The 24,309-nt window shown below is 40.6% G+C and overlaps 1 protein-coding gene across 1 annotated transcript in view; it reads right to left on the bottom strand.

Annotated features, from left to right (window-relative positions):
* Positions 1-7,583: 7,583 nt before the first annotated feature.
* The window catches only part of tbc1d32 (TBC1 domain family, member 32), a 73,730-nt gene continuing 57,004 nt past the window's right edge, over positions 7,584-24,309 (bottom strand). Inside the window, exons 30-33 of the mRNA XM_084560275.1 lie at positions 23,280-23,434; positions 22,254-22,394; positions 16,709-16,897; positions 7,584-9,068 (exon numbers count right to left, since the gene is read on the bottom strand). Coding sequence (XP_084416401.1) covers positions 8,949-9,068; positions 16,709-16,897; positions 22,254-22,394; positions 23,280-23,434 — 605 coding nt within the window. The 3' untranslated portion in view covers positions 7,584-8,948. The remainder of the gene's footprint in view (positions 9,069-16,708; positions 16,898-22,253; positions 22,395-23,279; positions 23,435-24,309) is intronic.

Here is a 24,309-nt window from a genome sequence, read left to right as displayed (position 1 = left end):
TATGGTATGGGGTTGTTTTTCAGGAGCTGGGCTTGGCCCCTTAGTTCCAGTGAAAGGAACATTGAATGCTTCAGGATACCAAAACATTTTGGACAATTCCATGCTCCCAACCTTGTGGGAACAGTTTGGAGCGGGCCCCTTCCTCTTCCAACATGACTGTGCACCAGTGCACAAAGCAAGGTCCATAAAGACGTGGATGACAGAGTCTGGTGTGGATGAACTTGACTGGCCTGCACAGAGTCCTGACCTGAACCCGATAGAACACCTTTGGGATGAATTAGAGCGGAGACTGAGAGCCAGGCCTTCTCGACCAACATCAGTGTGTGACCTCACCAATGCGCTTTTGGAAGAATGGTCAAAAATTCCTATAAACACTCTCCTCAACCTTGTGGACAGTCTTCCCAGAAGAGTTGAAGCTGTAATAGCTGCAAAAGGTGGACCGACATCATATTGAATTCTATGAGTTAGGAATGGGATGGCACTTCAGTTCATAGAATGAGTAAAGGCAGGTGAGCGAATACTTTTGGTAATATAGTGTATTAAAAGAAGAAAAACTCGTCCTCTAATTGTAATTAGACAATCAAAGCTCCATAGAACTGAAACGCTGCAGAGGAAAACAAGTGTGTCCATGCCCTTACTCAGCTGTAAGCTGCTTCTATTGATGTATTTGTGAGGAATCTGCCAGAGCTCAACTAAATTAGACTCCATTGACTTGTTTTTATGAACTCTAAGGAGCTGTTGTTTTTTTCAGAGTGGCACCTTTCTGTGCCTCGGAGAGTTGGCTCCTGTGGGACCACTGAGGCCTGAGGAGTTTAATGCTGGACTGTAGCATTTCCATAAAAACAGACGGAATCCAACAGATCTAAACGGTATAACTTTGGTACAGATGAGTGGGCACGCTGAAGTAGTTTCCCCTTTGCATGAAATTTAGAAACGATGCAAACGGTGCTACAGTCAAATAGAAGAGCCTGAACAGCCACTGTTTATGAATTAAGGCCTCACTTTTATTTTGCAGATCCCTGTGGTGTAATTTTAAGTTTCCTGTCAGGGTTGTTATCAGACGTAGGAGGCATAATCAGTTCACTGATGGTGTTTTGCATGCTTTACCCTATTTACTACACGTCTCATTCACAGTATTTTCAGTGCTTTGTTGACAGCACTGACACCTTTTATAATTTTAAGGTAGTTTGACTCCCAGCCCAAAAAGCGCCCCTTATTAAAAATTCATTCATTGATTCATTTTCTGTAACTGCTTGTCCTTGTAATGGAAAACTCTCACATATGCTGTCTGCATTTGCTTGTGTGACCTTTAAGCCCACATAAGTTTATCATAACAAGTCCATCATAAGTACATCATAGGTTTACTACGTTCATGATAAGTGAAACTCTATTGAACTGTCTAGGTAAAACCGCTGACATTTTCTGTTTTGCATTTTAAGTGCACCTCTGTGCTTTCTTTCTCACTTCCTTTTTGTGCAAAATAAGATGTAAGTAGGTGAAAGTACTTTTCCACCGACTCCACATGTACCAGCACGAAACCAACGTGAGCTTGGACTATGACTGTGAGGCGGGGTACACCCTGGACAGGTCGCCAGTCTGTTGCAGGGCTGTCGCAGGGCTGACACACAGAGACAGAAAAACATTCACACTTACACCTACTGCCTATTACACCTAAAGAGCATGTCTTTGGAGGAGGGAGGAGTACCCGGAGAGAACCCACACAGACACAGGGAGAACATGCAAACTCCACACAGAAAGGCCCCAGTTGACGGATGGATTCAAACCCAGAACCTTCTTGCTGTGATGCATCAGAGCTAACCACCACACCCTGTGTGTTAATGTAGAGTGAAATTTTAATTTATGATCAAAACATGTCAGTGTGATAGAAGTGGAGACTGGCAAACCTCAGAACGTCTCCACATTTCTGCATTAAAACGACTCAAAACATCGGCAGGTTCTCACACAAGAACCTGATCAAATAAATGAAACAGAAATATTATGCTTCTGTGTTTAAGTGGTGAGGGGTACCAGTCTCCACTTCTATCACACTGATGTGATTTGATCACAGTTAACACACTTTTTTATAAGGGGCACTTTTTAGACTGGGAGTCAAACTACCTTAAAATTATAAAAACGTGTCAGTGCTGTCAACAAAGCATTGAAAATACTGCAAAATAAAAGTGAGGCCTTTTCAAAATTCAAACATAGTGGCCGTTCAGGCTCTTCTAGTTGACTGTAGCACTGTTTGCATTGTCAGTAAATTTCAATTCTTGATCTGTTGGATTCCGTCTAGTTTTATGGAAATGCTACAGTCCAGTATTAAACTCTGACCCGAGGCGACGTGGTCCCACAGGAGCCAATTCTCCGAGGCACAGCAAGGTGCCACGCTGGGAAAAAAACAGCTCCTTAGAGTTCATAAAAACAAGTCAATGGAGTCTAATTTAGTTGAGCTCTGGCAGATTCCTCACAAAAACATCAATAGACGCAGCTTACAGCTGAGTAAGGGCATGGACACGCTTGTTTTCCTCTGCAGCGTTTCACTTCTGTGGAGCTTTGATTGTCTGATGACAATAGAGGAGGAGTTTTCTTTCTTTTTTTCTATATGTGCGTTCATGAACAAGGGAGTAAATCTTTCTTTCTGCAGTTTTGATGAGCTGTAATTAGTGTTAAGGGTTTTTAGATTTTTACTTTACAAGAATCTGAAGTATGAAGTTCAGGAAAATGACCCAATATTACATATCAGTGAGGTGCACTTAGCTAGCTAGCGCTTATAAGGTTAAGCTAGTTCACGTTAAGTCTTGAATCTTTTCCTTCGGGTTTTGACCAACTCTCTTTAAATAAATGTAAATCTCCATGGTCTAAAAAATCAAGAGAACAAACATCTGGTTTTAAAAAGTGTCAGTAACGTCAGTTTTTATTAGTGAACAACACAAATAGCTTCTCATGCTACGTGAGTCGTTTTCTCCGTCGCCGTAGTCTTAACGTTGTATGGGAAACACTGCATCTGTTCGGAAGTGTTTCCCATCGATGTAATGAGACTGAAGTGTTGCTCCCTCCTGAACCGCTCCCCTTCTTCAAGACTGACGCTAACAAAAGCCATATTGCAAAACTAAATGGAGCAAACACTAACGAAACCACAATACTGGCATTTCTGTTCCAGTAAATAATGTGTTTGAATAATGTAAATTTTGTTCCAGCATTTCCAGAGACAAAACCTCTCTTTCTTCATCTCCCTTCATCTTAAAAAAGGTTAGCCGTCCCCTTCTGCTGGTGCACTGCCAGGCCCGTCTCCATGTGGTAAAAATGAGGTCAGACGTCCCCTCGTCCCTCTACTGGAGTTTGTTCAGTTTGTTTCATGCTCTGCAAAGCCGGGGACATCCATTTCTCTCAGCAAAGTCGAGCTCTCGCTTTGTCCTGGAGGAGGAGAAAAAAATAAATATATATAAACAAAAAAAAATAAACTTCTAGATGGATCCTGTGCAGCTCTGACAGACTGCAGCCCGCCGCTGTCTTCTCCTCGCTAAATCAATCTCCTGCTCTCTTACTCTCTCCGCTCAACAGACGCGTCGTCCGCGTGGATTCGTCTGATGAAAAACACTGACAGGCTTATCTGACACCGTCCCACCACCGCTGACACACACATTTAAAACTCTCTCTCTCTTCTTGCGCCTCCACTCAAACTTTGTAAAAGTGGAGCAAACAGTGGCAGCGGCTCATGGAGCATCGCTGCCGAGACAGAGACGCGCAGACGAGTGGCGGCCGATGGCAGCTAAAGGACACAAAGCGTCCTCAGATTCTACCAGAATCATTCAAAGGAGCTTTTGAGACGGTCTGATCTGTTATCAGCTCGTCCTACAGAGGCTGAGGGCTGATTTAATAATGGATGCAACTTGTTCAAAATGCAAGAAAGAAAGGCGAGCGATGATACTTAACGCGCAAATGTACTTTACTTCCTATAAGTTGACAGCTCTTCCTCCAGGGTTTTTTTTTTTACTTCTTCCTATGTTCAAATGAACTACAGTCGTTTTCTATTGGCTCCAAGAATCAAATTTAAACCTTGTATTATTGTTTGTTTGTTTTTTAACAACCGTTACCAGCCACACATCTGCATGTTTATCAGATCTGCTCGTTCCTTATGAGAAATCTGACTCTGCAGCAGGAGCAATGGAGTCGACATTCACCCTCCAGGACATAAAAATGTTCATTTCTGTCTACTCTTCTTGGTTTTATGATTTAAAAAAAAAAACATCAGTCGGCTCTGAAGGAGCATTATGGACGTTAAAGATACGTTTTATTGTCATGCAACAGGAAAGATAGTCCCCACTCAGCCGGATTCAAAATAAAAAAATGCGAAAAAGATTTAACGCTGCTATGAAATTTTATTATTGTTGTGGGAGACCAAATGATTAAAGGGGCCATAAATCCAAGACAGCGGCGAGAGGGAGAACGTGCTCCGCGAAGAATCAGTAATAAACGCCTAAAACCCTAAAAATGTAATCAGTTCTGTGAAATTCAAAGTAAACTTCTTCACGTTTTAATTTCCCAAAGAACGGAGGGAAGTGTGGAAGCTCGGCGGCTCGGTAAAGGTCACCTGCCCGTCCCGTTTTAAGTCAAACAGCATTTAAAAGAGCAGCTCACCTTAATCTCAGCCTCGTCGTCTGTTTCAGGAAACACCTATAGAGAGCTAATGAAGCTTTTTAACTCATATAAAAACCAATTCAACAAACTGTGACTCAACAAATACACGTTTGCGCATCAGTCTTGCTATAAATCTGGTAATCAGTGAATTCATCATGAAAATAGATGTGATCAGATGACAATCACACGTCACTTACATGTGAACATATGACTGAATCAATTTAATTATGTCTAAAGAAAAATAACATTAACAAAACTATTCCAGGATAGGAAACGAACGAAGCAGCAAAAATCAAAGCTTGCTGGAGGACCTAAAGCTGCACTAATGTATTTTTATATTTGAACAACAGGTTCGGTGACTAAGCTGAACATCTCCAATGTTTTTTACCGCCACTATGGCGTCATTATGGTAATTTCAGTCACGCCTCTCCCGCTTAAGGTTATTACACTCTTATAACATGCAGTGAATAGTAAATGACTGCCAGACATTGAAAGTTTCAGGTGTTCTAAAAAAAAACTAAAAACAAAAACGCTTACTCACATGACATTTTCTGACGTTTTTATAGTCAAAATAAGCAAAATATTTCAGTTCAGGGGCAACATACAGCCCAATTTGATCTCGAGCAGGCTGGACCAGTAGCATAATAGCATAATAACCTATAACTAAGGACAACCCCTATTGTTTCCCTTTATTTTACAGCAAAGAAGAACAAGTTTTTTATGAAAATGTTTAAATTTAATGAACTATCTTTTTACAAAACACTTCATGAACAACCTGATTTTTTTAATTGCTGCCCTCTGCTGTTTAGTTCTGGGTCTCAGTGTTCTGACTAAAACAGTTCTAGTGGACAAATTAGGAACAGCATGTGCTTTCATTGAAAATGAATATCTTCTATGTAATTTTCACACTTTGCAAATTCATCTCGCGGAGGCCAGATTGGACCCTCTAGAGGGCTGGATTGGGCCCACGGACCATATGTTTGACACCCCTGTGTTGAATCCTTAAGTGTGTGATGCAGCCTGATTATAAAATCTTTGGACGTCTGTAGCCTGCTGCTCTGTGTCCACTGTGTTCTCCCTAACAACTACACAGAGCTAAAATACCAAACATGTCTGTAGAGTTCATCTTGCTGCCGCCAAGTGGCCAAAAAATTGATTACTGCAGCTTAAAAGTTCAATTTTAGACTCAATACGTTCAGAAACGAAATGTTAATCACCACCTTTAGTGTTGGTGAGAAGCTCCGTATGAGTCGCTGTCTTTTACGAGGAAAACATTTGATTCCCTTCCTCTAGACTGTAAGCCAGCCAGCCACCACCTCCTCCCCTGGTAAAGAGACGGATGGATGTGATGAGCTCATTTATTATTCAGGCCTCAGTGTGTCTGAAGAGGGACAACAGGACCGCAGTGCAGGGAGAGGGAGATAAGGCGGTGGGTACTAATGAGGGTTTATCACAATGATACAACCGTCCTCATGCATCTTTCATACAAAGACCTGCATAAGTACGCAACACGAGAGGCTGTGTGATGCTTTCTTCTGTGTCCTGGCATTAATGATGTGTGTCATGGCCGCAGCTACACTTGCTGCTGCTCCGTACGGGACAGGTTTAAATCTGTGTCGTTTGGATGACATGACCAATTAAACTACATTAGAAGCTGCAGTTTAAGCGCGTCCAAACTACTTGTCTGATGGTTGGATAGCGTCAGATAGTGAATGCCTGTGTTACGCTTTCAGTAACAATTAGTTGCCTTATTTATGTGTACAACTCAATGCGACACTATCAGTTGTCTCATTGACAAATTGGCTCAAATTGTGGGCTCACTTAGGGCTCATTTAAGGTACTGCGGGACATAGATGCCTATTTACGTAGCCTACGCCGGTGCGAGCCATTTATACTTGTGCGCTCGTCAGTCTGGCTCACTCGGTAAAAACGCCACCCAAACACTAGTCGCGCAGTGTGTTTTTTGCCAGTCGGGTTAATTTTTCTTTCTACTTCCTGCTTCACTTTCAACAATGGCGACTGAAACTTCAGATTTCACTGAAGACGAGTCATACAAATGTTTGTACCTTTGAACCTCTTCAGTTAACCTTTCCTCGATGTGTTCCATCTTCATTGATCCAAAAGAGGAGATAGAGCTGTTGTGGTCTGCGTCGCTGCGACGTGTAGTTACATTTCTGGGAAGGTGCACATCAGCTTTATGCTCTGTGCTGTCGCCTAAATCGCTTATTAATCATTGTCTTAAAGCACCAGTGTGTGGGGTTCAGTGCCATCTGGTGGTGAGGTTGCAGATTGCAGCCAGCTGAATACTAGTACAAGTGTGCACGAGAACCTATGCTGTTCTCTAGAGTCAGGGTTTAATTTGTCCATTCTGGGCCACTGTAGAATCATAATAGTGGAAGAGAACCTTTAGAAGATATTACAGACTCATTCCAAACGTAGTTACAGGTGACTATATCCTCAAAAAACATGAACGTAAAAATGATGTACCTCCTAAATTCTTATTGCTGGTCCTTTAAACATGTGGTCCGATAGCACATGTTAAGAAGTAGTTCTGAGAGCCCTTGACTGAGTCTGGACATGACTGCTGTTTCCTGTAGAGGTTACTGTTTCTGAAGTCAGACTTAAACTTTCTGCAGTTCTGCTTTAAGGTCAGCAGGAGATGAAGTTCAGATTCATACAGCTTAGATATTAACTTTTAAAATCTTCTGCTTACGGCCACACTATACCAAATCCAATAAAATAAATCAGTACTGTATGAAAGTGAAGTGTCACTTTTTCCTCGATTAACTTTTAATTCATATACTAAATATAACCAGCTCCCTAAAGAAGAACATGTCACAGAAACAAATAATCATACATGTTTATAGCTAATGCTAAGCTGGGCTAAAACGACAGTAAGCAAAAAAAAAAAGAAAAAAAAACACAGCCATTGATGTAACATTATATACTTCTTTTTAATAAGTCAGAACAAAAAACATCTTGTTGAGCACATACAAAAGATCTTAGAAACTCACATATTTACATTGTAGGGACAAAAATTAAATACTCATGTCATTTAACACTTCCTACAGGTTCGTCATGCAGGAAACATATCTGAAATTACTACATTTGTAACGTTCACGTTGCAGAAAGAAATCGTGTTTCGCAAACATCTGACTCCATTAAGGATTAAAATAAATATTTTTGCTCTTTTTAAACTTATCGTGTTCATGTGAAAAGTCTATATGAACATCCTCGTAACTCAAGTTCACAACTTGGATGTTGGATGATGGTTTTAGAAACATGGAGGCGGATGTCTGAGGAAAATGTTGATATTACTGACAGTCTCTTGTTGTCATTAAGCCTTTGTATTTCCTCCGCTAAGTTTAATGGTTGTTAGTTTAGCTTTGTGGCCTCTAGTGTGTGTGTGTCTGTGTCAGGCTGCATCCTGCTGGGGATGGCTGCTGCCATCAAGGAGTGTCATTGCTATGGGGTCGGGGTGCCTGGTCTGGTCTGGTCTAGGTGGGTGCTACATGTCTAAGGAACATCCACATGAATGAATACCAGGTCCAAATGTTTCCCAGCAGAACACTGAATTGTCACAAGATGGTCAATGTTGTTTACTTCTCCTGTCAGTAGTTTTAATGTTGTGGCTGATTGGTGTACAGCTGATGTTGAATTGACTTGAATGCCATGAATTTGGTGTAAATGACTGTCATAGCCACGACCTCCATCTGTAAGTAGATCTGTTCTTGATCTGAACAATGAGGGCTCTGTAGTTTTCAGTAACTACTTGTTAATTCGTCTTGGTTGGCGATTATTTTCAGCAGAAGGATTGTGATTTAGTGGCGTTTAGAAGATGTCTTCACTCATCCTCTAATTCTACAGTACAAACCAAAGTTATAGGGTCTTTTTTCGGTATATAATTTAAAGTTAAAGCAGGTTGCCTCGAACACTCTTCTTCCCCTGTTTTACCATAAATAGAGTACTGTATGTGGGTACATTTGGGCTACACATTACAGAAGCGCGTCCTAAATTCTGTTATCCATCAATATTCCATCTTTGTTCCGACGGCGAGGCCCTCTCATCCATGATACATCTCCATCTGCTGGATGTGAGCTCACTGAACAGTTTGATCAGCATGAAAACATGCTACACATGCATATTCAGCAGGCCACAGTCCACAGTTGAAGGCCTGTGTTTGAATTTCCCCTTCACTGTGTTACATTATACCAGAAGATAAATACGGCCAAACTGCGTTGTCATGAATTATAAGGCAGATAAAAGTTCTCCAAAAACTTTCTGATGAAAGCTTTATAAAAGACAGATTCTTACTCTACGGAGTTTTTGATAGTTTTCATGTCGGTGAGAACGATAGTCCTGTAGCTGTGCTCCAGCTCCTCCATAAACTCCAGGTAGTTGCTGACCTTGAATCCCTGGATTGGCTCCTCCTGCAGGTGGAAAAGAAGGATTTGTTGTTTAACAGGGAACAAGGGTTGTTGATTCAAAGTGTCTGAGCCCTAAAGATGAAATGCATGCTTTGTTTAATTTATGGATGGATTTTAAAGTGTCCCAAATCAAAATGAACTGCTCATTATGGAGTAAACTGAGTGTTATATAGGCGGTGATCCTCAGACACAGCCGTTATATCTTTAAGTGCCTCTTAAAAGTACAAACAAGGCAATCGAAAGTTGCCAAAGTACTTTTGAAACAACAGATTGTCGTCCTCACTGTGTTTACAATTACCACCAGCTCATTAGTTTTAGCAAAAAGATGCAGTTATTACGATTAAAGTGTCCTGAGATGTGCGGATTAAAAAAACACATGCACACAGACAAGGTTTGGGTACCGGGGCAGAAAGGTGTCTTTTTGTTATCATAACTCACTTTGTTATGAATGAATAATTGGATATAACCTGATTATTAAAATGTTTTATATTCAATCTGTTTCAAAGTCACAGGAAATCAAATTAAATGGGAATGTCGCACCGTTGCCAGTAAACAACATGCTTGCTTAGCGCTCAGGTAATGAGCTTTTACGTGACGGCAATGTTAAAAACAAACAGCGTTGATGTGTTAATACCATCTCCACCTACCCAGATACACACTTAACAGGATGTGTGTTAATATGCAGCGATACCTCGACTCGGAGACAAGAGTCACGCCAGACAAAATTACATTTCCTTTGACTAATTTGTTCAGTTGGGATTTTAACTTTCGGCCGCTGTAATTGGCGCCTGAGCTTTAGTATGCGTTTGTCATGGCATCACTCGACCTCGTGGGCAATGCAAACACTGCGGCGGAGCAAATGACTGTGGCTGCTGTGCACTGCGTCGCGAGCGGCATCATCAATTAGCCGCCTGAGGAGCGCGGCGCGCGGAGGACGCTGCATCCAGAATAACAATACTCACAGCAAACACTATGATTTCACCTTCTGTCATTATCCAGGACTAAACCTTTAAAAAAAAAAACTACCAGCCTTTATTGGCTTTTCTAACTCGTCAGCATTCACCTAATTTCCTTTCATCGCTTTTCAGAGAGCGTTTTCAAAGAGTCTAATTATGGTTATTTTTATAGTTCATAGTGCAGGACGTTCTTTTCAGTCGCACTGAAGATTTTCACATTTTAATATCAACAATACTTATCTAACTTACACAAATGGTTCCCTATTTCTCGGCCGGGATCTTTAGAAAGGGGTTTCAAGTCAAACGAACCCTCTGGGACATCACCCATAGATTTAAAGCATGGTGTGGTGTGTCTGGCTGTCGCCATCTTGGCAGTGCCTGACTCCACCTAACTACAGGGTGATTCAAAAAATGTTGGAGAGTGATTAGTGGGGGCCTTTGGGTCCTGTGGGTTGAGGGGAGGGGCCTCTGTGGATCATCCCACAGATACTTAATCAGTTTGGGATCTAGTGAATTTGGAGGCCAGGTCAACACCTTGTGCTGTTCTTCATGTTTTTTTAGTTGTTCCTAAACTGTTTTTGTGTGTGTGCCTGTGTCAGGCTGCATCCTGCTGGGGATGGCTGCTGCCATCAAGGAGTGTCTTTGCTATGGGGCGGGGGTGTCCGGTCTGGTCTAGATGGGTGCTACATGTTTAAGTAACATCCACATGAATGCCAGGTCCAAAGGTTTCCCAGCAGAACATTGGATCGTCACAAGATGGTCAGTGTTGTTTACTTCTCCTCTCAGTGGTTTTAATGTTGTGGCTGATTGGTGTACGGCTGATGTTATCACTTGAATGCCATGAATTTGGTGTAAATGTCATAATGTTGTGGCTGATCCCATATTTAGAAACCAAAATAGGTTTTGTATCAGGATGTTAACGTGTTTATTTCTAAGGTAAAATTTAACATTTTAACATGGAGGTCTTTGACTTGTTTTTGGAGCCAGCCTCTAGTGGTCATCATGGGAAGTGCAGCTTTTGGTACTTCAATGGGAAATAATCTGAAATACTTCAACTTTGTTCAACTTGGTTTATTTTCTTTTTTTTTTTTTTTTACTCAAATTTTATTAATTTTTTCAAAAAGAAACACACAAAGAAAAACATTACAGAACATATAACAGGGTCAGTGGGGTGCATGTTATTAATAGTCCTCAATTGTCTCTGAGATCAGTCCAAGTTTTCAGTGGTGACTCTGGGTTTATTTTCTTGTGTCTGTAACAGTTCACTCACAATGATTTGCGTCATCATTTTTAAATTTTAATTTGTCCAATACTTTAGTTTTTTAACCAAATACATTAAAACTAATCCCATTAGCTTAATTTGTGATGAATGTTTAGTGCTAATTTACTAATATTAACTTGTCCAAGATTGTGAACATGGTGAACATGAATATGTGTGAGTCTGGCAGCAGTGGCATCATAGTAGATCCTCACATAGTTGCTAGCATGGCTGTAGAATCTAACTTTAGTGGGACAGAAGGAGACTTCAAACATCCTGAGAAAGTTTAAAACACTCACAACTTTATTAAACTTGACACAACAGATTGAAGGTGAGCAGTGCTGCATATTAAGAGGCAAAAGCCCTCAAGATTAGAGACCACTGGCTCAGACGGTCTACCAAAGCTAAATACCAGTGTAATACACAGAGTTTCTTTTGATTTGTGCCTCCCAACTTTTATGGATTGTGATCCTTTATTATGAAGATATTTCTGCTTCAGATGTGTTTTTACTGCTCATTCGGTTATATTTAAATATTTTGCAGTTATCTTACAATAAGAGAAAATTCAGAACATTTCATATAGTTCTGAGTAACAACTTTATTTATTCTTCATATCTAGTACTCTGGAAATCATTTCTGTGCCACTTTAGATTCGTTGATAATCATCAACTAATGACAATCAGTAAAACATTTAAGGTCTTTGTGCTGGAGGAGTAAAGTGCAAAGAAAAGAAAGCGTTTGAGAGCAAATGGAGCGATGGGTTTTTATTATTTAAAAGGAGAAAATAGAGAGAGCGAGATTAGAGGTGATCGTTCAGACGGGAGCAAGTAACGTCAGGAAGAAATGAGTTTTCAGTCTGATTGAGGACTCTTGCTCCTGAGATCGTTCCGGGCAACAATGAATTGCTACATAAAACGCACTTTATAAGAGAAAAATCTTGTTTTAATTATATCTTCTTTTGAATTAAAGGCAACAGTTGAGACTCATATGATATACTGAAGGTAATAAAGCTGCATAACTCTAAAGCTATTGGATCCATATTTTGTTAGAGGGGATGTAAACACAGTTAAGATGGTATATGTGACAATAAATAGACAATGCAGTACGTAGAAAGAGTCTGGGGTTTCAGCTACACTGGATTGCAGTCACACTTTAATTATTTTGAAGAGTGAAATTAATCCTGAAGCATTATGAGAAGTAAAGTTGGTCAGACCGTTTGTTTATCGGCTGCTGACACAGTTAAAACCGTGAAGGAGAATAGAGATAAGCGCCGCAAATCACTTGGGAGAGTATTTTTGGTCTATTATTGTCTGAGGGAGAATTAGGAAAGCGGAAAAATGTAAGATGCACAGACGTGAGTGTGTAAGGAATTAAGTTTCTGACTAATGTGGGGCGCCTTAAGTTTAACAAAAAAAAAGAATATACTTTGTGATGTTGAGCCCTGCTGGGATGAATATTTTCATGCTGAACAGGTGGTAAGAGCTGCTTAACGTCTCCTAATCATCCCGATATATCACCCATTATGAGATCATTAGGTAGGCTAATTAATGTATTAATTAGCAAAGATTTCTGTGTCTTGGAAAAGCTCATCCTCACATGATGAATGTGTGATATTAATGGGATAATGGGATATTTGCACAGAAGGTGAAATTAGTAGGAATATTTCAGGCATGAAGATGAGTTAAAAAGAAAATATTATTGGTTGGTGACTCTTGGAGGTTCATCTACTTTGGGATTTTGAATTAAAATAGCTTTGCTGTCTCTAAGTGATTTCTCTAAAATTGTCCAAATGTGAACATATCTGAGGAAGTGTCGCCTCGGTACACGGCACTACAAAGTCCCCTTAAGTGTTAACTGTTTAGCAGAGCTTGTGTTAGTCAGTCTGAATGGCAGCCAAAGCAGTCCTCTATTTTCTCTCCTCTGTTTACAGACCACTGGAAAAAATTAGGCTTTGCTAAAGGACAGTTAGCTAACTTGTTAAGCTTGTTACATATACATAGAAATTAGTTCTCACTCATGGGGCTGCGAGAACAAGAACAAAGTTCGTTCTGGTCAGGTCATTTATACTTCACGAGAAACTCAAGTGCTGAACTCTGGGGAAGTCCTCATAGGCTCCTCCCACTGCAGTATACGCCACACTCGCTAAGCATTGTGGGAGATGTGGGAGATGTCAACCAGTGGTTTCTATGGCCGCGTCTGTCGGATCACGCCGTTCATTCAGCATGAACCCTCACACAGTATGCTACCCAGGAGAGATTAGTGGTCACACTGAGGATATTAGCATCTGGGAGTTCACAGAGTGGCTGCTAGAATTTCCACTCTTCCGCATTAACCACGCCCACTCCAATTTCTGACCAATCACATAATAGTAACCAAACACCACACTAGAAAAAAGTTCTGCCTGGTTGATGTGTCGAGAACAAGCTGCCAGAACTCTCAAACGAGGAGGACAAACTTCTCGATTCTTATGGAGTATGTAACAACCTTTAGCTCTGACACTAGCCAGTGACCTGTTTGTACCATTGTCTCTGGCCTTATTAACTGTAACCCACTGCACTTTAGTTTGCTCAGTTTTTACTCTGACAGATGAGGTTAATTAAAAGTGACAAAACTATTTACCTGCAATAGCTTCATCCACTGTGGACTCTGGTTTTAAACTCGTTCACATTTTGGAAAAATCTTTGGAAAGCAGAAAACAGTTGTGGACCAGAGATGAATGCAATAGTTCTGTTCTGCCTCCTCTACATTGATTACAACATTTTCATTGATTGGTACAGAAAGCACAGGTGTCTTCTTGATGGCTGCATTCCACTTAAGGGAGGTCTTTTGTGGATACTGGGTCAATGTCAGGAGGTACTGCAACACTTTATCCACCAGTACACTAGTGTTTTGCCCACAGTGACATGTCTCCAAAAGGTGTGCCTAAAATCACTGTAACCCAGTCATATACATTGATTTTCTTGAGGAGGTGTGTGCCTTCTGTAATGGACATGTACTAATAATCTATATAATCTTAAATGTATAGCACTGTGGGAATATAAACCAATCAGCCACAACATTAAAACTACTGACAGGAGAAGTAAATAACATCGACCATCTTGTGACAGTTTAATGTTCTGCTGGCAAACTTTTGGACCTGACATTCATGTGGACCTCAGAATCCATAGTTGGTTAAAGCGCCTATCTAGTAAACAGGAGATCCTGAGTTCAAATCCCAGTCATCACTTTTAGAGACTGTGGGTTGAACTCTACAGTACGTCCTATCCATGGTTAAACTGCCCTTGTTTAAAACCCTAACCTAACCAGTGTCCAGCTTACTGCCCGCTGCCATATGTGTACGAATGGATGGGTGAAATTGCTCCTTGTATATGTGCATCAGTAGCTCCATTACTAGCGGGGCAATAAATTCACACAGCTTGTACCCGTTGTCTCAGGCTTTATAGTTATAAACCATTGCACATTTGTGTGCTCAGGATTTACTCTGACAGAGGAGGTTAAATAAAAGTGAACGGTGCAACTCAACTAATTGGCTACGATGGCTTCATCAGTTTTGGGCTTGTCGTGGATTACAGTTACACTTAATGGCCGTCAATTTGCCAGTGCTTTCCCTACTGTGATAAGTCAAAATGTCTGTTGTTAAAAGGATCTATTAAGAGAAATTGCTCATTTTGCTCCCTGGTATGTGAAGGCCTTTTATGTGATATGATAAACCAGGACGTATTGTACTACTACTGCTTTATGTGCTACTGTGGTAGTCGCCAAAGGATGTCAGCCGACTGAAATAAATATCTCCCCAAATAACAAACATTAAAGGTAAATGGTGGTTTCATGTAGCCTTTGGGTCTGTGGCAGACATACAGAATAACCTCTCTAGTTCTCTGTCTGCTCTTCCTCCCACCACTTCAGCTTCACTGCAGTTTTTACTCCAGCTGGACTCGGAGCGATTGTAACAAGTCATTTGCCTTTTCAAATTTTAATTTAGATGAAATATAGATATACCCCCTAGTGAGGCAGGGATGAGTGCAGAGGAGAGCAAGTGTGTGTGAATGTTTAAAAAATCCTCTAATACCACATCTGTCTGGGCAAAATACTCTCCTTCACTTTGTTCCCACAGAGGGAGACGGAGCAGGAGAGGAAAGATAAGGCCGTCGGACACAAACCGGCATGTCTAAAACTTTTAGCAGTTCAACTCAGGACGGGGATGGTGAGAGTTTCTCTTCTAACACACAAACACACACTATCTCAAAGCGTCTTACAGCAGTATCTGATGCTAAAGCTCATTAGAGTAACTTCCTTCAGATAAAGCCTCCATAACTGATCTTTTATTCACAGAAACTGTCAGCGGCAGCTCATGCTGGTGTTAACATCATGGCTATCAGACAGAGACAAGACGGATTGAAACACTTAATGAGTAATGATGAAGAGTACTTCTCGTCAGTGCCCACATTGATTTAGACATTAGTAGAAGAACGCATCTTCAAGACTGTGACTTTAGACCTTGGGCAAAATCCTTGGGGCCACGCTTCAGCTCAGCCTTTTTCCAGTTCACCAAACAGACATTAACTTTCCAAACAGCCTTCTTTACCCACTGTTTCCTTCAGAAAACACCATAGTACTATTCATTATGGATAAAGACAGGTGAACTGAGCCATTAAGTAAGTTTTTTACAACTATAACTGAATAAGACTAACATTATGACCACCTTCCTAATATAATATTGTGTAGGTCTCCCTTGTGCCTCCAAAACAGTTCTGACTAATCAGAGAATGGACATGGGCCTTCTGAGGGTGTGTGCTCCGTGGATCATCCCGCAGATACTTCATCAGTTTGGGATCTAGTGAATTTGAAGGCCAGGTCAACACCTTGGTGTATACAGTGTTGTGTCAAACCAATTTACCCACCAACTCCAGTGGCTTCTAATATACTTAGAATCAATTATCAATTGAAGTCCATAAATTGCTGTTCTTATTTTCAATGTGTGCTTCCAGTATTTGTAGCAACAAACTGGAAAAGCTGATATCTTGGAATAGATATCATATTCATTGTAATATCATTGTGAATATGCCGTAGCCCTCCATTCTCTTAATAACTTCTCAGGATTGGGTGGAAAGTGAAAGAACCACAAAATCATCTGTAGATAGAACCATAGATGGACCACTTGATGGACCTTGTCGTGAGATTTGCTTCTGTTAGTTCTTGAATCACATAGTTTGTCTCTAAATATTATTTACCTGCAGAAATATTTTGAATTTTGGGTGAATTCTAAGAAAACTAGAACCTATATAAATATGGAAGTTCTTCTCTCAGACACACACTGAATATCGAGTGTCTGATGCACAAGGCCACTGTAAACCAAGGTTTAAGCTAAGCTTCGCAGGGTGTTGTGTTAATAAAATATAGTGTAGTTTATTATTGAGACTCCATCTGACCTTGAGGTAGATCTGCAGCTCCTGGGACTGAGTACGCTGCAGGATTTCCGGCTGCAGGTGTTTCAGTATGGCCACGCACATGTAAACCTGGTAGTCAGGACCCATCACCACACAGGTGCAGATGTAGTGGCAGATTTCTGTCCAGTCCAGATAGTTCCAGAAACACTGAGTCAGCCAATGGAGGCACATCTGTAGCACAAAAGAATAAATAATAAAAAAAAAAAAAAATCAAAATATTATTGTGATTTCCATGATTATGCTGTACAACAGGACAAATTCAAGTCATATTGAGTAGTTAGTAGTAGTAGTCAATATGGTTCAAAGAAATAATGACCCCAATTTTAGTATGAAAGACCTACTTGATGACAAGAAAAACACGTTTCTACTCCCTGTAACAAATCAGATATTTAGAACAGCAATATGTGTCTCTCACCAATCACTCCTTCACTGTGGTTTATCTGTCAAATATCAAAAACAACACATGTCCATGTCAAGACTGAAGATAACCCTTTTTGAACCCATCTTGATAAAGTAAATGCTTAAATCCACCATAACACTTTTTCTGGTGACAAAATGCAGGGTAACACAGTTAAATTCTGACCTGGAGATGAACATAAAGGTTCCCGCATGGAATCTGGGCTAAAAGTTCACAAATAAAAGAATCACACTCTGAATATAATGACTCTCCTTCATCAGCTTGTCTCACACCTTCTGGAAACATGCTTACGCTAACAAGATTTTCAGCTGATTACCTTTCTTTATGTTTCCTTTGCCGATAAACATTAAACTGGTAACAGCTGTCTCAGAAAGTGTTGCACTGATGAATTTACATGATGCCGTGTGCCTGCCGCATCTCCAAACATGCCTGCCGGCTCTCCAGAGGTGGCTGCCACATCTCCAGAAGTGTCTGCCTCATCTTCAGAAGTTCCTGCCGTATTCCCAGATATGGCTGCCACATCTCCAGAAATGTCTGCTGCAGCTACTGCTGTATGTGGTGCATCTCCAGAGATTGCTCCAGCGACTTCTGAAGAGCATGCTGGAGAAACCCCTGCACAGGCTGCCATGTGGCCTTTGACAGGGCCATATAGGATGGACATGAGACCTAAAGTCCAACCAGGACCAAAACCGACGGATTGGACACCTAAATTACAGCAGCCTGCAGCAGCAAACGAACATCCGATTCTCCAAATGCTGCATGGAAACACAGCTGAGAAACCGCAGCCTGCTGTCCAGCCTGAACTCACCAGTAGTGGGATCAAGAACTACGCTCTTCTTCAGATCTCGGAGCTGGAGTTTAACAGAATTCTGGGCGAAAGGACAGACAAGAAGCGAGTCCTCAAACTTTTCAAAAGAACTTGAGAGACCCAGCCTCAGCCTGACCTCTGCCATGACCACTAAATGGTTAGAAATATAATTAAATTTAGACCCCTTATGTCCTATATAAGGAATCAGAGGGAGAAACAATTTTGTTTCTAGGGCACACGGTTCTTGAGATATGAGCTAAAATGTAAATTGGCTTATTATTGCGCCACCTAGCTGTAGGCATGTGTATTGACACCTTGACAAAGTGAAATGCTAGGACTTCTACCAAGTTACCAGGTTTGATGCCTTTCGCCCTTGCACTTTGTCCTGGGCAGACACTTTTAGCTAAGCAGAATAATAAGGCGATTAATAATAATAATAAACATCGGAAGAAAAACAATACGGATCCTGCAACTTCGTTGCATGGATCCCTAAATATTTATGGCCAAAGGTAGGAGGTTGGAGCTACTCTCTGTTTATCAAAATCCATCAGCTGTTGAGATATTTCTGCATTTCAGCGGTAAACCAACTGACAATTTCATGCAATTTCAATTTCATTAATTCCATGCTGCTTGAATGTCTAATAAAAAGAAAACATGGTGAAAATATGAGTCAACTAATCCCTAGTAGCTCTGGGCCCGACTCACACTTCACGCTTTCATCCAGTTCCACATGACATTCGACAGGCCGTGTACACTGAGGTTGAGCTAATTGTCATGCCAATAATTAGCTACTGCGTTCACAAACGACACGAGTCTGCTCAAGCGCACAAACATGCATCACTTACGCTCCATAAACACATTACATTATCATTGCCCCCAACCCCCTCCCTCCTCAGCTCGACTCTAATGAAAAATTCTGACGTCCTAATTTGTGTGTTGTAATAAAAAACAGGGAACGGCTGGATCCACGCTGCCCTTTGTTTTTAAACCCAGAGGCAAATAAATAGACACACTGTACAGTACTTTCTGTGACTATAAATCCCTCCAAGGTTCTTCCAAGAGAAGCTTTTCTTCTTAGTGGCATGATGTGCTTTTCTTGTTAAGGTTTTCCGTTTCCATTTTTCCAACAGGTTTTCTCTTCAGTTTATTTTTCCTATAAGTCTGCTCACACAGCTATTATACTGCCATAAATTGAGCCAGTCAGGTCAGAGCCGTCGTTTCATACATATCAGAGCCCTTTACTGCTCTTTGTTCCACATTAAAGGTCTGTTGTTGATCACTGTTTAGTTATCAGGAGCTTTCTGAGTAATGGGATTTAATAAGTTTAACAGACGCAAGAGTAATTTTGCAAACAGCAGTAGGGATCTCCATCCAAGGATTTTATTGGTGCAAAGTCAATCAGCATCGTTTCCAGCAACAGTTTCTCTCTGATAATAAGAAAATGCAGAGCTGCGATTTTAGTGAATTGCTGGTGAACATAGCAGAGCATTTACTGTAACATGTAAAGAGACAGATAACACCCTCAGGAGCTGGTAGGTGGTAAAATTGATCTAAAAGGATCAGATTCATGAGGGGAACATGATAATAAATGCTGTTTTGTACGTACTGGATTAAACCTCACAGCTTTATAAGGTGATTATATGGCAATATTGTATTCACAGACTCACTGCCTTAGAACTAAATAAAATGCAGCATAAAAATGAATGTAAATTAATATATATACATGATACATACACCAATCAGCCGCAACATTAAAACCACTGACAGGAGAAGTTAATAACATTGACCATCTTGTGACAATACAATGTTCTGCTGGGAAACTTTTGGACCTGGCATTCATGTGGATGTTACTTAGACATGTAGCACCCACCTAGACCAGACCAGACACCCCCACCCCATAGCAATGACACTCCTTGATGGCAGCAGCTATCCCCAGCAGGATGAAGGCTGACACAGGCACACACACAAAAACGGTTTAGGAACAACTAAAAAAACATGAAGAACTAAACAAGATTTTGACCTGGCCTAAACTTAAACTTTGTTTTCTCTCAGCTCTCAGAGGTCTCTCCACCATTTGAAAGCCTAGACGGTGTAAATGAGACTCCTGTTGCCTGATCACAACCTTTAATTTTTAATTTATACTGTATGTGTAAAGTTAAAGCTATTGTCACATTTCGTATAAGCTTCATCCCATTCTCCAGACAGCCTGCTTCAAATGTTTAAATATTACACCGATAGATTCTGACTCACTGCGTCTATGAATACATTTGCACACAGCCTCTACTGTATGAGATGTATCATGCCTCATTTGCCACTGCAGCTTAGTCAGCCTTTCAAAGCTCAAGCTTTTTCAAATAGATATTTCCATTTCTGACTGAAGAACAGGTGCCCGTAATCGCCTTGAACAGAAAAGAAGTGAGCTGAATTTTAACGTACCACTCCACCCCGGAGACGGGGAGTTCAGATCTTTGATGCAAATGCAGGCGAGGTCTTATAAGAAGCCCCGCTGACGTACGCGTTGCGATGAGTCTTTAACTGTCAGCCGCCGACACACAGCAGACAGGATCAAACATGAGAGGATTCAAGGTGAGGAAACCTTTTTGTACCTCATTGTTTGTGAAAGAGAAGCACAGAGGAGCAAAAAGCTAACTTTTCAACTGCTGCTGGTATTCATAAAAAGGGAAGAAGATTCAGTGTCAAAGCTGCATTTCAATATTTTAAAGTCGACTGAAGCCAAAGTAGAATAAAAAAGGGAAGTCGTTCAGCGAGCAACCAAAGCTAGGGTTATAAAGACTCTTACTGATCCCATTAATTTAATATTTTTATTATTTAACAGCAGTGACAAAGCATAACAAACTGCTTCCTGTCTTGATTTAGTTTGATTCAAATCATCGGTATAGAAAGGGCTACACGGTATGTTTTCTATTTAGCATTTGTAATCCAAAATCAATTCCTTTATTTCCTTCAGATGTTCAGCCATCTTTAATCTGTATCTGAAAACTGAAATTGTTACACCAGGATAATAAATTGAACGGATTCTAACTAATTGGGTGCAGCCAAAAGAGAAAATATATTCTAATGAGTTTGTGAACCAGCTGATTCTGTCTTGTTAACAATATCACAACAGACACAAATAATTCTGAAGGAAGGCAACACAGTGAACATCTAGGGATTGGACATTGACATCGTGGATGGATATAAATACAATATAATAAACTGGACTGGTCGGACAACACTAATGTCCTATACAAAAAGGGCTAAAGTCACCTCCACCTGCTGAGGAGACTGGTCCTTTGGGGTGTGTAGGACACTACTCAAGACCTGTTATGACACCGTGGTTGCCTCTTCAACCTTCTATGCTGTGGTCTGGAGTGGCAGTCACAGACGGGGACAAAACAAAAAGACTGGGCAAACTGATAAAAAGGTCTATTCTGGGCTGTCCTCTGGACTCAGTGGAGCAGGTGGGGGGAGAGGAGGATGTTGGCCAAACTGTCAAACATCAAGAACTTATTTCTTTTGTCTTACCTTATTCTATTTTTTGTGTTTTGCACTGTTGTTCCATGCCGCTGTAACACCTTATCCCCACGGGGATAAATAAAGTCCTGTCTCATTATATCTTATCTCATCTTGATGAATATTAACACCTTCAAGTTTTTTTGTTACATATCCTTGACTAAGATCAGTCCTTCATTTCTCAGTTAAACTCAATTTATTTTTTTCCCTCTGTTTTGGGGGCACAAGGGAGACCTACGCAATACTAGGAAGGTGGTCTTAATGTTATGCCTGATCGGTGTATTCTCTGCATAGCATCTCAGAAGTTTCCTTCCCCGTTCTCTGAGGCTGTGAAGCTGATTTTGGAGATATAAGTCTATGTAAGTACTAAAGCAATGAGCAAAACCACTTATCTGTGTGCAGACTGTGCTGATAATGAATTCTGTTTCCGGCAGTGTATTTGTAATAATAATAATAATCCGAGACATCAACTGGTCACAGATTAGATAAACGTCTGATTTTGCTCTGTGTAAAAGTGATTACAAGAACTAATTTAACAGCCATCCAAAAACAATAAGCATTGGTGCTCTCTCTCATCTCCTTCTTCATCATTATCTCAACCAAAGCTTTATAAACAAATAAAACTCAAAGAAACACTGAGAATGTTTTGAAATGTCGCCTTGCAGAACCAAATTAACTACTGCCGTGCTGACTCATCTGCGAATTTAGCAATATATCAGTTCATTTAAATGTAAATCTGTCACCTGATACCTGAGCGGTTTGTCAGTGTCCTGGTTTCCAGATCTTACCTGTGACGGGGTGAAACCAGACATCCTGAAGGCCGAGTGGACCAGAGGGACTTGAGCTTTCAGCAGCATCTCCACATAGTGAGCTGTGCACCAGTAGACGGGAGGGATCCCCGATTCAGCTACTTCCTTTGGAACGTGAACCTGTGGTGAAACGAACAAGGTTTTTACCTCTTGATTATAATTCTCTTTTTACTCATGTTCCTGATGAATATTCAGTGTTCAGAGGGATATAAACTGTTTTATTCTGAACAGCAGAAAAAGGAAACAGCATGCAGCTCTTCAATTCGCCTCTGCCTCCAAATTATTTGCGCCCTTTTTCCATTTTCTGTCATATCGACAGCACCGGCCACAGTGTGTAGTTGAAGGCTAAACCTGCTGTGTGAGAAATTCACCAGCCGTCTCTTTATCAAGCACACGTTCAGTCAAGTCGAGTCCAATTGAGCCGTAATTTACTTTGACGATGGAAGACCAGATGACAGAGGCCAGCACAATGATTTAAGCCACAGTTAATCTCAGCACCCCTTGTTCCTCTCCGCAATTTAAAATGATTGAAAACAGACTTAATTTTAAATGATTTCCCCTCAGTTAAGCTATTCTCATTTTCTTTTGTCCCGTTTGGCTTCTTCTTCTTTTTTTTTTTTTTTAATGAATAAAACTGAAAGGATTCATCTTTGTTTTCTTTGCTGTAAATAAATATATATACGAGATTGTTGGTGGGAATTAAATTTAAAACTAAATAACCAGTGATGGATTTGGACTGATTCCACTGTGTGTGTGGTAGGTAAAGCTTTGCATGGAAATAATTTATGTAAAAATTCACAAAAATAATCATTGCGGGTGAAAATATGGGGCTTTAAAGTTTCAGCTTTTCTTCTGTAGGTATACATAAGATAAGATTTAATATTTATCCCTGTGGGGAAACTGACAATTCGCTACAGCGACAGCCCAGACCCTACGCAGACCCTAGCACCGTAGCCTGACGTGCACCTCTGTACAGTAGTTGTACTTGTTTGTCATTGCACTCACAGATGTGTGCATCCTCGCAGGCCAGATGAATGCAGAGGTGAGCAGAGAGGAGAGGTTCAGTAGCAGATGTAAAGACCGGTCCATGCATCCTGCCGTGATGAGGAAAACTGTGGAGGCCAGCCAGTCGTGACCCGGGTAAGCATCCTGCTGAGTGACTGGAGGGCAGAGTTAAAGAGGCAACGGACTGAGCCATTTTACTTTCAAATCTACCAATATGAACAGGAATGAATCAAGAGAAGGAGTCACTTTACATGCAAGAAATCTGAATTAACTGCCTCTGCGTTTTGTTTCCATTTAATGAGCCACACAGCAGGAGGGGGTTTTGAATTCATTAAAACAACAGAATTAGCAATACAAATGTTGTGTTTTGAAGCAGAAGTTCATAGATTTCTGTCTCAAAGAACATGTTGTGTTTAATAAAGCTCCGACAGTCAATTAACTTTGATACAGCAGGCCATTATCTCACACATTTAAGACTGCAAAGATCCAGATTCTGCCCACAGTACCAGTAACAAAGACGGCAGATTTTTTTGTAAATGGGGTCCAAATGGTGTTTAAAAAAAAAAGTCAAAAAGGTTTCAAAACGATATCCTGTCTGAACATTGACATGTACCAGTCTGTGATGTTGGATCAACATATGTGTCTCTAATTACATCCATAGTGAAAATAATTGAGCATTTCCAAACGATAAATTACAAAAATAAATATAAAATTTATGTTAATGTGTTGGAAACAAGTTCACTGAAAAGGTGAAACAAAAAAAAGAATGTATACGTCATAATTTATAAGCAGTCAAACTTGACCTGGGAGGACAAAAGGCGCGCAGGAAACGCTAAGACATCATGAGAGTTAAGTGACAGAATGAATGACAAGTAACACGATTCACACTCCAAGGTTTCTAACTTTCTCTGATCAAGAACACCTCAAGTGCTTTCACTCTTTAAATTCACTTTGTTTAGACATTTCATAACTCCATTCAAAACCTGCTCGCAGCAGCAAAAAAGCTAAATAAAATAAACTGCACTGATAT

Source organism: Chelon labrosus (genome assembly GCF_963514085.1).
Source record: "Chelon labrosus genome assembly, chromosome: 14".
Classification (NCBI taxonomy): domain Eukaryota; kingdom Metazoa; phylum Chordata; class Actinopteri; order Mugiliformes; family Mugilidae; genus Chelon; species Chelon labrosus.
The sequence above is the reverse complement of the archived record's forward strand: the minus strand, read 5'-3'. Positions and strand labels throughout refer to the sequence as shown.